Source organism: Nesoenas mayeri (genome assembly GCF_963082525.1).
Source record: "Nesoenas mayeri genome assembly, chromosome: 3".
Classification (NCBI taxonomy): domain Eukaryota; kingdom Metazoa; phylum Chordata; class Aves; order Columbiformes; family Columbidae; genus Nesoenas; species Nesoenas mayeri.
In genome coordinates, this window is record NC_137544.1 from 6,366,696 (window position 1) to 6,382,911 (window position 16,216).

General features: G+C 43.4%; 1 protein-coding gene across 1 annotated transcript in view; it reads left to right on the top strand.

Annotated features, from left to right (window-relative positions):
- The window catches only part of RUNX2 (RUNX family transcription factor 2), a gene marked incomplete at both ends in the record, with an annotated part of 230,210 nt that extends 225,721 nt beyond the window's left edge, over nt 1-4,489 (top strand). Inside the window, one exon of the mRNA XM_080341027.1 lies at nt 3,807-4,489. Within this exon, the coding sequence (XP_080197153.1) occupies nt 3,807-4,489 (683 nt within the window). The remainder of the gene's footprint in view (nt 1-3,806) is intronic.
- Nucleotides 4,490-16,216: the final 11,727 nt, after the last annotated feature.

A 16,216-nucleotide genomic window follows, 5' to 3' on the forward strand; every position in this document is an offset into this window, starting at 1 on the left:
AATCTAGTTTCCCCATTCTCACAGGGCAGCCCATTAATCTTTTGGTATCATCCATCACCATGGGCAGGACAAGTACCAGGAAATCCTCTCCTGGAGGTGCTCCTCTGTTCTCTCTCATTACTGTATCACCTGGCCTATTTACAGTCCTGGGAATTTTTAACACTCCAAGGTCTTCTCAGAGGTGACAGTGCAGAAGTATTCCCTATTACTTGCAAATAGGTATCACAAAGATGTGCAACAGCATTCTCTTTGAGAGATCCGCAGTAAATAAGGAGGGCAGTGAATGTCAGGCATCCACTGTTTCTAAGCTGGGCACCCATCTTATTTTTATGCACCTGGTATAGGAGTTCTCTTTTGAAATGTAGGCATTTTCAGTGCATGGCATCCATATCCAAGTCAGTTATCCTACATTATTCCCAGCAAAGAGATGAAGGCAAGTATTTATCATTCAAGCAATAGAGAGGTGATGCTAGACCTATTTAATCTACTGACTGTGAAGAAAGGCTGGGAAATTAGATAAGATGTAGACATCTATACTGTAGGCTGCTAAAGCTGAAGGTGACCTGAATCCTATTTCAGTAGACCAGTCCTCCTGAAGGATGAGGCCAAACTCCCTGTGCACTCAATAGAAGAAAGTGACACTGAGTCTTTTCAGAGAGATACAGCCTGTGTGTCCAAACCTTCCCCTTGGGGGCTTTCCCTCCAGATACAACACATAAAATGCAGGATCTTTCAGGGAATTTCTTCACTAGACACCTACAGTTCAGTTGTTTAGGTGAAGTGGATCCCAACCCAGGTTTTCTGAGTGTGTTTTCCCTAGCTGGTGAAAGAACTTTTATTCTAAGCTACAAGCCTGCCTTGAAAAGTCAGGCTTTGCATGGGGGAGTATGCTATAGTACCCATCTTCTGTAGACTGGATGTACTGGAGGATGCTGAATGACCGTGCAAAGTTGGCTTGATATGTTCGGTGAAGGTCACTGTACTTGTCTGAGCATCTTGTCTTCAACATCTCTCTTCTCTGCAGGCATCCATTTAACCCCATTTAGCTACAGCTCTGTCAAGATGCAGATATAACAACCACAGGAATGAGTGTTAAGAATACGCTCTTTCTGCTGGGGCTGTACAAAAAAGTGAAAAAAAACCACAAGCACTGCAGTTGTTATGAGTTACGACATTCAGATAAAACAAACAAAGTTAGAGAGGAAGGAAATTAATAGAATAATTCTGCCGTAAATGATAAGCAACTGTAGTAGCTTGCTCCATGCTTCATCATGCTTAGGACTTCCATATTCCCGGGCTTTCCCAAACATGTCCTAGCAAATTTTTCCATGGAGAAAAAATTCTTGACCCTAGCTGACCCTGCTTTGAGCAGGGGTTTGGACTAGATGGTCTCCAGAGGTCCCTCTCCAACCTCAGCAATTCCGTGATTCTAGGATTTTCATCATCAGTTTGGGTCATTAGATATTGAGCGGCTGGATCCTTGCCTTTTGTGCACAGACTGTGCTATATCAGCTCTGCACGTACCCGGCTGTTGATCTGAGCAGGGGAACAGCTTCCACACATCCTGGATACACCAGGCTCCCTGCACGGGTGCTCAGAAGCCCATGTGGAATTTCTTAGCTGGAAGGGTGGGAGCCTGATCAAGCTGAGCAAGATGTGTTTAAAAGGCTGCATGTCACAAATAAATCTTGAAGGGGGATTAGGGGGATGACAAAGCTGTGGCTTCTGATAGGGAAGCCACGCTGTTTGGGAAGATTGCAGTTAAAAGAAGAGCCTTTGGTGACCAGATTTTTGTCTCTATTTCTATCTCCATTAGTTACTACTCCTTGTACTTTAACCCCAATTATTCTTTAACTATTTAAGAATCAGTTTTGACAGTTATTTGTTGCAGTGCTAAACCAGCTTACCTCAAGGTTTGTCGAGTTTCCTCTGCTCTCCAATGCATGGAAAAACACTACATTTAATTTGGTTTGTTTGGGCAGTGTGGACAGCGATTAGCCATGCTATATATGGACCATAAACACTGTTCTGGTTAACACTACGGTTGAGCCAAACCTGAACCTTTCATCTCACCCTTTGCAAACTTTGGTGGTTTGGATGGAAATGGAAACTGTATTTGAACTGTGCTTTATTTTTGTTTTTATTTTGAAAAACCAAATCCCAATCAATAACACTTTGGAAACCCAACATCCAGCATCCTCAGCCCACCTCTGGTGAACAGAGATCGAGCGCCTGTGTAGACAGGGACTTTGTGTTGGGACGAAAGCCAATACACAAAGGAAGGAAACTGTTTCAAGGAACCTGCAGTAACTTTCCATAAAAATCTCAGGGGCACAGGAGCAACATGCTGAATTTTGCGTCATAATTCGCTTTAACCAACATGTGTGTTTGGTTAGGGAAAACATGGTGGTCCCATGTGGAACAAAGATGGACTTCACTTGGCTGCATGACCAGTTGGTTTTGTGTTAGAAATGACAGGGAAAACCCTTCATTTGCTTTTGACTCACAGTTTCAGCTTGCTATCTGGAATACCAAACCAGCCAGTAATGAAAACGGATTTCTCACATCAGATTTTTTAGATGCCAGAAATAATAATAGTATGGTGTTAACACCTCAGTACTTGGCTTTCTCTAGGTTGTCTTAACCTAGATAAATCTATTACTTTGTCTCTTTGTATCCACAGCAGTGCCTTAAAATTTGCACTTAATTGTAGCAGAAGTAGTTTTAAAAACCATCTGTATTATACTGACCATTTATGTAGCATCTCACCACCTTCTGTATAATGTGTTCCCCATGCTAAAATAAAGATCTATATAGTGGTACAGTGATTTCACTTTTGGAGATCTTTGAGGTTGTTGAAAGGCTAACATTACTTATTATATTTCTAGCTTTCAGAAGTATTGTAATAATAGGATCATCCTTACCATACAGTATTTACCAGCTGTACACAGTAGGTAGAGTACCTTGGACCATAGTGTTTAAACAGACAGGCCTAAGTCTTTGCATCCCCAGGAGGCTGCTCTATCATCCTAAACTGTATATGCTAGACTCAGTTCAAGCAAGTGTGTTTCTAATGACTTTGGGGGACATTGGATGACGTCCACTGAATGCTTGCAAGATGACATAGGTGTCAAGCTGATGGGATGCCCAGTGTCAACAGCTTCATTCTGCCTCTACTTTCTTGATTTTCGTAGCTGAAGCTGCTAAATAACTACAGACAGTGATTGACATCTATGTTTTATTGTGTGAGCTCTGTCATGCTTCCACACACAAAAAATACAATTATTTAAGACTTTAACCCACCAACTAGCTCTTACTCTTTCTGGTGTTGAACTGTCCATTCAAATCAGAAAGCTGAAAACTGGGACCCTTTATGAAGTAGCACGTAACTTTGGCTCCAGCAGCAGCCGTCCAGCCCTCACATCTCCACGGGAGATCTGAGTCAGTTAGGACATTACCATCATTCCATGACTGGCCACGAAAACACAGTAGGTAATTCACCAGCTAATGCATACCTATGAGACATCAACCAGAAAAATGTTAAGGCCTGTCCACAGACTTTATGAAGAATGAGACTGGAAGGATAATTTAGATTAATAATATTAAGTTACATGTTTACCTACACTAGGCTCTTGTCTTTGAATATGTCTGTTCTTTTCTAATTGGCCTACAGAGAGTATCACTACCAGCTGATGAAATTCTCCCTTTCATCAAAAAGACCTAGTTCCACTGAGGTGACAGCAAGCAACAGTCCATGTATGTAAGTACATGTGTGAATCGAGGTTCATGATGTGTCTTCCTTGCAGACTCGGGCCCTTGCACACCTGATGCTCCACCCGCTGCCACTTCGCCACCAACCTCTGAAGAACCTGGACCTTTCACAGCTCCAGTATCACCCTCCTGTTCCTCTGACACTGGTACTGCGTCATTTTCACCACCCTTACCTGCCTGTGTTGCAGCCTTACATCCCAAGCCAACTCCTATTCCACCATCATCATCAGCTTCTGCTGCCACTGTTCTCCCTGGACTCCCTTCTCTTCCTTCACCACCCACCTCTACTCCATCCCTGCACCCTGGACTATATTTGCCAGTAGTCCCACCTGGCAGTGCCACCCACCTCATCAACTGGCTGCCCTTCCTTGCTTCTGCAACACTTGCCACCATTCGAGGGAAGGAGGAAGACCAGCCACCCTTACGAACAGGCTCCCTGGAAGACATGAAGCTCTGCAGCACCACACCCCCACACCCTTCCCATGAGGGAAATCCCCAGGTAGCACCCATGGGAGACAGAGCTCTGGGGGCTGCTTCCTCACCACTGGCTGCCCACGCCATGCCCTCAAGCTCTGAGCAGGCACCAGCAAATGTGAGCGACCTCCTAGCAGAGCTGAGAACGATGAACAGCCATCTGTCCATCATTGCCCAAGCCCTGACACAGCTGGCGTCATCGCTGGCTCCGCAGCAGGATGCTCCTGGCACTCCACCTCCTTAGTGCCAGGCTCTGCCCTGGTCACCCTGCTCATAGGGGCTGGTGACCGTGGGGCACAGCCCACGGTGGCGGTAGGGTGGAAGAAAGGGACCCTACCCAAACCTGTCCGTACTGTCTGTGCCCATTTGCTCTGCTCTCTGACAATGACCATGTCTCCCCAGTGGGTTTTTCTGTTTGTTTATTTCCTCCTCGCAAATGGCTGCATATAATAAAAAATTGTTTTGTGGTCTTGTTAATAAAATTGTTTATATTTCTTGCATTCCTTTCAGATGTGCTTGCTCCCCTCTTCTCTTCCATTAACTACACAAACACTAGTAGGAATCAGTGAGGTCTCACACAGGGAATGAGGAGAATCTGAAATGCTGCGAAGTTACCCATGATAAAATATGAGGGTGGTAAAACCCTGTCCCAGGTTGGCCAGAGAGGCGTTTGATGCCACGTCCCTGGAGACATCCCAGACCAGGCTTGATGGGGCTCTGAGCAACCTGATCTGGGTGAAGATGTCCCTGCTCATGGCAGGGGTTGGACTGGATGAGCTCTGTAGGTCCTTTCAAACCCAAACTATTGTATGATTCTATGGGAATGCTTGGGGAGGTGATAAAACCATTCTGAGCAACATGAGGGGACACAGACAGGAAAGAACAAAATAAAACTCTGAAAAATTTTCCTGTTTCTCTCCATCCACACTGCACCGAACAATTCTGTTGAATTTGGAGCCCTTCCCAGTACATCAAATCTCAGGGGTAATCGTAATTACCAACACAGGTAAGGGCTGTGATAAATTGTTCAAAATACAGTACATGGTAGTTGTCTAACCGGTACTTGGTCTGCTACCAAGCAGCCTCATCTACCTCTTGTCCTCCGAGAGAGCACGAACCGAAGGCAGCGCAGCACGTAGGCAGAGTGCATCTTGCCAGTGATGCCTGGGGTTCTTCAAGGAAATAAATGGGCCAAGCTAATTCACAGCAATTAGCCAGGCACACATGGGTAGATCCTGACATTTCACCATCTTTTCCTGATTGCCAAGCTGCAGCGGATTACCTAAAGGTGACACTGAAGGCATGAAACCTTGAACAATCCTCTTTGTGGATGGGGAAAGAGCTCTTGGGCATGAATCTGAGATGTGTGACCTGGAGAGCAGCTGGTGAGGCACCCTTGGGTGCTGCCTGGCCTGGCAGAGGCACCAGAGATGGGAGATGAAGGTTGGGATGTGCTTGGTGCTCTGGAAAGGTTGCAGGAAAGGGGACTCGCAGCTCTTCCAGAGCCATTTGGTTCATCTCAGCCACAGTCTGCCCATAGAGCAAACAACCATCAGTCAAAATAAGATATTTTCCCAAAGGTGGGCCAAGTAAAGGGACAGTGGAGGCTGAGCCAGGCTATGTGGCTGCTCTGTCTTTCATCCCAATGAATGAAAATGAAATAAATGCTCATGGCAAACAAGACGAAAGAAAGGCCTCTGTGAAGTTCAGTATGATCTCACCTTAAATTAGCCATGCAGCCCTCAGATATCAGGATCTGAGGCCATCTCTAGGAAAAACCCTGACAAACAGACAGATCTCTAGATAAGATTAAAGAGGAAGTATTCTGTCTATTTGCAAATATTTCTGTTACAGATGAGCCTAAGCCACAAGGATTGAATGAATATACAAACTTCCCCAAAGCTCAGGTGTATTTGAATTTGAGGTTTTGGTTACTGTATATATATTTATATATAAACCTATCCATATTTGTGAGTCTGCATCTGAAAGACAAAGCAACTGCCCTGTTTGATCATGTTTTGTTTATTTTTTTTTTTCCTAGAGCTGATCAGGCTCTGATGTGTTAAGCAAAAAAAAAGTGAAAAGAAAGACATTTCATAGATGGCCTTCACTACCTTTTAGTTTTGTGTGTTTCAACAAAAGGAGATAAAAGGAGTGTCTTAAAAACCTTTTGGCTTTCAATTTGGCTGTCACAGTTCCCACAGAGTAGAAAAGCAAGCGTAAAGAAAAGTTTATCATTTTTCCTCCTTTCCTTAGGAAATATAGAACAGGAAAGAAAAGGAAAAGCTCTATGGTTAAATAAAGAAATAAAAGGAATATTTTTATTTTTACCCATCTTTCCCACTTTGAATTTAGCATGGTAGTAACTAAATAGCATATTCTCCCATCCATGAGAGTTTTACTTGATTTATCCTGTTGTTTTTGATTAGTAACATTTCACAGCCTAATATTGATGAAAATCTCATTGGATTTCAACAAGACACAGAGCCATATTGTTCTGTACAGAAAACTTCAGGAAATCCTACTATGCAGCTGCTGTTGCTTTATCAACCAAGGTTAGAGTTGGCTTCATTTAGGTGTCTAAGGGATCTGAGAACAGTTTACATGGCCTGCAAATCCAGAAAAAAAAGCCTAAAAAAGTCACCTGTGGCATTAGGTATTCAACTGCAAAGGCAGTGCTCAACTTAAAGATGCCATGAACGTGATCCAGCTGGCAGGGAAGGAAAAGCACAATTCCTGAGACTCTTCCTAAAGGCATGAGATTTCTGTGGTCCCAAGGTCAACGGTATTAGATGCTAAACACCCTTGCAGTCTAGACTGAGCTGTCTGGTCCTGCGGCATCCTGACAGCGAAGCAGGACCGGAGCCTGTAGCCAGAACTGGCAACTTTCAGATTGACTTGGTATGTGTTGCCAGCTCTCACGTGGGATTCAGACAAGACAGACAGAGCCTGTCTGCGGGTAGGGTCCGGCTGAAGTGACCACATCGGTCCTGACCGACCCGAGCCAGGCTGAGCCCAGCCAAAGCTCCACTAATGCTGCAGCCACAGGCTCCACTTCTGCAATTCCTCACGCAGGGTTTGTGTGCTGAGCTTTTTCAGCAGCATCCAAGCCAGCTGGTTAAAACCCAGTTCAGGTATGTCTGGGCAGTGCCACCACGGCACAAAAGGGCTTCACTGCTATGCGAAGAGGGGTCCTGCCCATGGGTGTCTCATTCAGTAAAGTGCATTATTGTCTACTCAGTGCACCAAATAGGCTCATAGCCCTTAGGAATTAACTCCTTCAACTTAATTGAACCTCTTAAGCATTGCAAGAAATGAGTGGCTGCTCTGACTGCACTGCTTTGATGGCAAGAAGGCTGCCCCTGTCTCAGGGTTTGTTTGCTCTCCTTGACTTTCATCTGCAACCATCTGAATTTGCCTTAGCACTACCAGCCCCGCTGCCTCTTTCTCGTTGCTTAACAGCTTTACTGAGCTGCTGCTGCATACATGGGTACTCCACCAGTCAAAAACTGGAGTTCAACTCACAAACAGAAGTCTCCTAAAGCATCTGAAGCCAGCAGCAGAGCAGCTGAAGAAGGACAGAAACCCCGGTTAGGCTAGCACTGTCCCTGCACTGTGTCCCTGCAGTCCCGCACCACCTGTGGAGATGGCATGTCCAGGCTCCTTCGATGTGACAGAGCTGCACAACCCATGGCAAACTGTTTAAGAGACTTCTCTGAATGATTCATTTTGATTCAGTTCAAAGAGTGAGAGGCTGAAAGCTGTAATATCTCAGTGTGTGTTCAAAGTCCTGTGTAGAGATAACCTCATGGGCTTACACTCCACTTGCTGTTAAATTGTTAAAAACGCCCTGCTCTCCTTCACTTTCTAGGGACATCTTCAGTCTCTCCTTCTCCCTCCACTTCTACAGTCTTGTTATTTGCAAAGACAGCAATTTATACAGAAAGATTCATTTTATAATTGACAGATGCTGCTTCGGATTTCAACTAAAAACATCTGAAACACTCCAGATGAATGAAACTCAAAGTCTAGAGGCCAGGCTGTTATTCTTAGAGTCACCATGGGTGATCATCACACCCTCTTCTGCCTCCACCATCAAAATACTAAACACACCAATCTTGTGTTTCACAGCTGCTTTGTAGACAAATATTGAGAGTGGGTTTCAAGTCACCACACCTTAATTATCTAAACGCTGGGATTGTAGGTTCCTCTACAGCTGTGGGGAGACAAGGGCTTTCAGCACGTGATTGATCCCAGCCTAAGAAAGGTATTTAAAATAAGCAGAAAGGCAATTGCCTTCTGGCAGTGTCCATCCCTCTCCCCTGATTATAGACAATGAGTTTAAGCCAGATGCTTAACTTCTAGATGGCTGGTAAATGAAATTAATCCACTGTTTAGTAATTGCAGTTCATTTCAAACTGGTGAAGCATCAATACATCACCTTTATTTGAGCCCTGGTAGATGTGTGAGGAGTTGGAAGAGTCGAATGGAAACTCAGGAGAATATAACTGACAGTAAAACTGGAAACCACTGTGAAATATCCTGCTCCAGCCCCAGACCAGGAGTTATCCTGTGCCAGGAGAGCACCCAGAGGGACACCCAGGTCATTCTCTTCTCCCAGAGATTTAACTCCTCAGGATGTGGAACGGGAAGCTAAGCAAATTCATGGAATTTGAGTGATGTACTCAGTGTCTGCTACTCCAGCAGGAATTATTTAAGGAGGCAGCAGGCTGTACGATGTTGTATTAAGCTGCAACTCAAGAAGGTGGGAGAAATCACAGGTTTACCCAGGAGGAATAGGAAGCCGGGTGGTTTTTCGCTTCATTTTCTCTAGTGCACATTGTTCTTCCCGTATTTGTACACACATTCACTGTAACAACACTCAAATCCCCCAGTAAAAATAATTTATAAAGAAGCATTGCTAGGGATTGCATTCCTTCGCATTAGCCCAGCTGCAAGCTGGCAGCACACAGAGCCTGAGAGTGAGCTCCCTCCTGCAGACAAGATGGTTATTCAGCAAAGCTCTGTCTGGGAAGCATAAAGCAGGTATCCTCTGCCAGATGTCCATCTCAGCCCACAAAGCCATACAGCCTGTGTGCCTCCAGCTTCCTCCCAGACCTTTCACTACAGCATTTTGCAGAGTTCTTTCAGTTTCTGTTCGATTTATTTCAGTCCACAAGCAATCAGCCAGGACACCTGTGTGGGGGCATTGGCTGCACCCATAACCACAAGGCTACATCCTGAGTCCACAGCTGCCAGCTTGGTGAGAAATGCTCTTTGGATGTCATGGGGCAGAAGATACTAAGCCACCAGTGTGGGCAAGGATACCCTGTGGCCACGGCTGTCCTTGTCCTGGAGCACAGTGGTTGTGCTGATGCATGGCTGTGCTTGGGAGGAGGTAACTCCAAGTCACCCTACCAATGACCGAAGCCACATACTTCACACCCATCCCATGGGCTGGGAAACCCTCTGCTCACGTAAGACACAGGATGCCACAGAAATACAAAGTCTGTCTGGACTCAGCTGGCTTTGGAGACTGCTCTGCCAGAGAATCACAGAATCATAGAATAGTTTGGGTTGGAAGGGACCTTCAAAGCTCATCCAGTGCCACCCCTGCCATGAGCAGGGACATCTTCACCCAGCTCAGGTTGCTCAGAGCCCCATCCAGCCTGGCCTGGGATGTCTCCAGGGATGGGGAACCCACCACCTCTCTGGGCAACCTGGGCCAGTGTTTCACCGACCTTATTTTAAACAATTTCTTCCTTATGTCTGGCCTCAATCTCCCTTCATTTAGTTTAAACCATTGCCCCTTGTCCTACCCCAACAGGCCCTGCTAAAAAGTCTGTCCCCATCTTTCTTATAGGGCCCTTTTAAGTACTGAAAGGCCAGAATAAGGTGGTTGAACAACCCCAACTTCCTCAGCCTGTCTTCATACGAGAAGTGTTCCATCCTTCTGATCATCTTGGTGGCCTTCTCTGGCCCCCCTCCAACAGGTCCATATTTTTCCTGTACCGAGGGCTCCAGGAAAATCCCAAGGCAGGCAGCACTGCTCCCAAATTGCGCTGCAACTGAATGAACACCAATGCACGAGCCTGCCATGCCTGAGCTGGGGGACTGGGGGACTTTGCTCTCACACAACTCCACATGTGAGTTGAAAGGTGCAATATTTTGTACTTGCTTGGATGCTTCTGGTCATCTCCCACATGGAATTTTCTTTCACCTTGACAGACACCAAAGCTCTGTTCTTGACCTTGCCATGAAGAATTAGGCTGTAAGATGCAAGGCAATTTGTACTGGTCTTAAAGGGTAAAAAGGTGACATACTCTGTGACAGATTTTCTGATGGTGTGAAAGGATGAGACCCTGTTCTTTCTCCTGGACCAGGGCACAAGAAATTCTGTCCTCCTCCATAATCCTGATTGCTTTCTGCTCCCTTTGTTCTACACCTAAGTTGTACATTTTCAGAGCAAGGACTCTGATTTTGTTTTGCTGTTCCGCAAAGTTTAGTATGGAAGGGGTTTTTAACCACTGTAACAGCACAAGTAATTATTAATAGCAACGGATATCGTGAAACTGAAATCTTCCTCTCAATGAAGAGGAATTCAGTTATGTAGAAGTTGAAGACAGAAAACTACACCACAACCTCTTGCTGGGTTTTGCTGCAGAGTCTCTCTCTAAAATAAGCTGGGCAGAAACAGTAACTTCTCACTACTGCTTTTGCTTGTGGAAGTGGTTCCCAGACACTTGCTGTACATCATTTAATGTCGACATCTGATTTGATCCACATCGTTCCCTTCTACTACTCAGTCTTGATTTCCCATTTATCTTGAACTTTGGCTGAAATTTCGTTTTAGTCAGAGACAGATCTTATTGGAACAGCCTTCATGAAGAGCTTTACTGCTTATAACTGTCATTCAAAACATATTTTGCACAGAAAAATGTGGATTTACGCCAACTGAAGCACTTGGTGATTCACAGTGATGGCAACAGATTGTTTTTGTCACAAAACAAAAACAAGAGGCCCCCGAAAAAAGTCTGAAAAATGCAAAAGACTGTTTCTATTTCTTAATATTTATTTTATTGAAGGTATTAAAACCATGCCAGTAGTTCAAGAACTAATTGAAGCATTCTGTTTCCTCTGCATTGCTACTTTATCCATTTCCTCAGTTTTTTGACAGTATTTATTTTGGGTCAATAGAAAATGACATTTCTTCTCCCTGTCAGCAGAATCAAAACATCAGATACTCGTGTGGCTCTGCTAGGAGAATAAACTGAGTTCTTAGGTTAACTTGGCTGTATATGAGCTGAAATACAAACCCCACAGTTTATTCCAGATTCTCCAAAGTAGTGGAAGTGTTGGTGACACCAGTCTGGTGTCCCACAGTCCATGATATATGTCACCAGTGAAGTGGTATATAACTCTACTCCCTAACATTGATTGGAAAGGGAACTCACAGGCCGCTAGGTAATATAAATTTCCATGGGACTTTGAGCTTGGATTGACCAACCACAGCAATTTGATCTGTTCCAGATGGGACCCGATTCCATGTGCTTTAGTAAACGATGGTAGATGTTGGACTTTTCAAGTCATGCCAACCAACATGCGATAAAAGCTTCCAGGGGTTTATTAATTTCTTCCATATAAAATAAGGCAATTAAGACATTTTTGTTAATTCTGTATTGACTATCACTCTTAGGAGGTAGGTATGTCATTAATTTTTAAACACACGGGGCTTTACTCGATCAGACTCATTTGTTTCCTCTGATGGAAGAAAAGGGCCTGAGGTGGAGAGAAGTTAAAAGCTGACTAGGAGGTTTTAACTGAAATAGTGGGATGAATGTGAGCCAAGGAAAATTTAGGCTGCACATCAGGAAAATTTTCCTAACAACAAGGTCTATTACTACGTGGAATGGTCCCTCCAGGGAAAAGGGGGAAACTGACTAGACAAAGCAATGAGGAACACATTGTAGGGAGCAACCTTTAAATGGTAGGGGAATGGACCAAGTGACCTAAGCGCATTTTCCATCTCTAATTTCTCTGACTCAACCACTACAAGGGTACACTGTAGAGTACATGACTCCTGTGCTCTGCCACATCAGTGCTGCTTTGGGAAAACTTCCCACAAAGCCAGTCTTCAGGATACAAAAGACACTGGAGCTATGACCTCCAGGCATCTTCGCTGAGGTCTACCAGGCATAGGCTGACCTTTGGCTTTGACTTTGACTTTGGCTACCTGTGGTTCCCACCCAGGGGCCACAGGGTGCATGAACTCAGGTCATCTTTGACTGGACCTTTTTCATTCTTCAGGTTTGCATTTTTTGCACTTTTTTCTTAACTTCTTCCTCTTGTTTAACAACGCTTTTCATAATCAGAAACCACTAAGTTGCTATCATACTTTTCTCTAAAAGGATCAGTTTAAGTTTGCTTGGCCACAGCTTCAATGACACACTTGAGCTACATAGAAAGTTGACACAGAGGTGGATTTTCTCAACATCTGGTGATGCCAATGTGACAGCCAACACATCAGCAGACACCCAGGATCGAACCGAGACACATTAGAGCAAAAAGCTGAACTTAAGATGCCAAAACAGTTTAGAATGCAACTGTCATGTACTAATTTTCCCTATTTAAATGGACTGTACAAGACAAGGAATGGATGCATGCCATCGAAGGTCTTATTTCAGTAGAGGCAAATATGACTCCCTAGTAATGAGGACAAATTATTATTCTGATTCTTGCATCCTGTATATTTAACCATCAAGGACCTTCTGATAGAGTTCTTCCTAAATATTTTAATAATTCTTTTTTAAAAAAGTTGATTCAATAACAGTCAAAATTGTCTGTGGGAAGGACCAGTTCCATCACATTTCTCAAGGAAAGTTAACCCAAAATTTTGAAGTCATTATATTCCAAATGGCATCTTTTAAACAGAAACATTATGGATTTTTTAAAATTGTTTAGAAGCAGATTTTATTTTCAAATTTTACCCAATTAGAGTAAAATAAAACCACTGTAACTAAGAGAACTGATTTTTTTTTCCTTTTTTTCTTTCTTCTCAGAAAAATGGTTTAATATGCCCAACTACAGTGAACTTTTGTCTGAGTATTTTTATCTCCTTAAGAAAAAAAAAGTTCAAAATATCAACATTTCCATAGAAGAGAAAAATACATCTCTCTTTGGCTTATTTATTGCCTGAGTGGGAACTGGTTGAAAATATAGTCAAGATAATGAAGGGCCTTTTCTGCTGTGCCTGTGCTGGATAACCTGTATTTATTCTTAGTTTAAATCTGGCCCTGAAAACACATGTTTTGAAAAAATAATAGGTATGTTACAGGACAGATTCAGTGTACCATGAATGAGGCCGGAGGAACTGTGTGAATTTCTGACATAGATTTCATTTGTGCAAGTTAGATTTGGTTTTTCTTTTTTGGCAACCTTCAGCCCTAAGTGTTTAACTCTGTAGTCTCATATCTATTTCTTCTAGTCTCAATTCATATCAGTTTCTTCTAAGTGCTAGGCGCATGGCTGAATTCACTGACATCTAACAACGAAAGAGCTGCTTCAGGGAAGAGAGGCAGCAGACCAGCTCTATGTTCAGTGAAAGCTGACTGCAGACCATAAAATATATATATGTGAATGCAAAGAAGAAATGGTGGAAAAAAGGTTTCTAGAAAAAGTAGTTATTACTCAAAAAAAAAAAAAGTCAACGGAGCAATTAATAAGTAATGACCTTAGGAAATGCACTGGGACAAGACAGAACAAATATCACTTACAGGGGAAAAAAAAAATGTCGTGTCAGTAACACCTCTATCAACACCACTTTCGTTTTACCAGTTCCTGTCTAGCCGGGAACTAATTTCTTTACAGTTACTGAAGCAGAGTAACCACAAATCAAACAGTAGGAAAATGATAACCTGCTGAACTCCATAGAGGCCTCTTGAGTGGGTTTGGTGACATCTGAACTATGCTTAGACAGTTGTGAAATGTCAAATGTGGGTCAGTCAATCAGACTTTGCCCCTGAACTTGTCATTTTGTTAGACAAAGTGGGAATTAAAAAAATAAAACCGACAAATATTCAGAAAAGTCAAAACTGTTCAAAATTATTTATGAGCAAAAGTTGGATATTTCTTGGAAGGTGACATTAGAAAGCTTTAATATATTATGAGAATATAAAGCATGAGGGGGAGTATGAAATGCATGGAGAGACACCGTTCATGGGAGTTTTTCAAAGTTATGTTCCACTGGCTCAGGCTGCACCTTACTGAAATGAAACTTAACAAGCCAATAAATATAGCACTGCTGAGCAAAAAGAAAAAGAAATCATACTAACTTCTGATTATGCTGACATCAGCTGACCTATAAATTATCGCCCAATAAAAGCTATCAAGATGTGAACAAAAATATCCCAGATCTCCATTCTGGGAAGAAAAAAGCAGCTTGGAGCTGCTCCAGTATAAAAATTCTGTTTTAGTTAATTTTGTTTTGGTTTCACAGAATCACAGAATCACAGAATGTTAGGAATTGGAAGGGACCTCAAAAGTTTATCTAGTCCAGTCCCCCTGCTGGAGCAGGAACACCCAGATGAGGCTACACAGGAAGCTGTCCAGGCAGGTCTTGAATGTCTCCAGAGAAGGAGACTCCACAACCCCCCTGGACAGCCTGTTCCACTGTTCTGATAATCTCATTGAGAATAAGTTTCTTCTCAAATTTAAGTGGAAAATCTTGTGTTTCAGTTTGAACTCATTACCCCTTGTCCTACTGTTGGTTGCCATCAAGAAGAGCCTGGCTCCATCCTCATGACACTCACCCTTTTTATATTTGTAGACATTAATAAGGTCACCCCTCAGTCTCCTCCAAACTAAAGAGCACCAGATGCTCCACTACCTTAATCATCTTTGTTGCCCTGCTCCGGACAATCTCCAGCAGTTCCCTGTCCTTCTGGAACTGAGGGGCCCAGAACTGGACACAATATTCCAGGTGTGGTCTCACCAGGGCAGAGTAGAGGAGCAGGAGAACCTCTCTCGACCTACTGACCACCCCCTTTGTAATACACCCCAGGATGCCATTGGCCTTCTTGGCCACAAGGGCCCAGTGCTGGCTCATGGTCATCCTGCTGTCCACCAGGACCCCCAGGTCCCTTTCCCCTACGCTGCTCTCTAATAGGTCATTCCCCAACTTATACTGGAACCTGGGGTTGTTCCTGCCCAGATTCAAGACTCTACACTTTCCCTTGTTATATTTCATTACATTTTTCCCTGCCCAACTCTCCAGCCTGTCCAGGTCTCTGGATGGCAGCACAACCTCTGGCGTGTCAGCCACTCCTCCCAGCTTGGTTTTGTTTGTTTGTTTGTGTGTGTGTGTGTTTTGTTTTGGTTTTTGGTTTTCAGTTTTTGGTTTTGTTTGTTTATTTGGTTGGGGTGTTTTTAGTTTGGCTTGTTGTGGGGTTTGGTTTGGTTTGGTTTGGTTTGGTTTGGTTTTTTTATTAATTGTGATCATGTAAGGTCTATCCATTTGGCCAGTTTCATCCCTGGGCTTCTTTTACAGTCGCTGTAATTTATGTTTTTAGGAATTTCTTTCCTGAATATCTTTAATGGCTGAAAGGCATAATGAAAGCTTTGGCCCATAGCCTTGACCAGTATAAATCATTGTGTTTGCACCAAAGTCAAGGTATCTGATCTAATTTACATTAGCTAAACATATGGCCCTGAGTTTCTTTGAATACTTCATTCATTAATATAGACAGGCATGGTGTAGTCTTACCATGGTTGCACAGACTTCTAGGAAGTTATGAAAATTTGTGCTGCCTGGATGTCAGTCACTTCACAAGAGAGAGAATGATCTGGGTGGTTTTTGGTATCTATTGGAAATTCAAGGGAATCACCATCTCTGTTTCTTCTTTTTTCATTTACGTTGCTCTCAAGTGAAGATTTCAGGGAAAATGAAGGATTTGTCTCTACAGCAGCAATTACA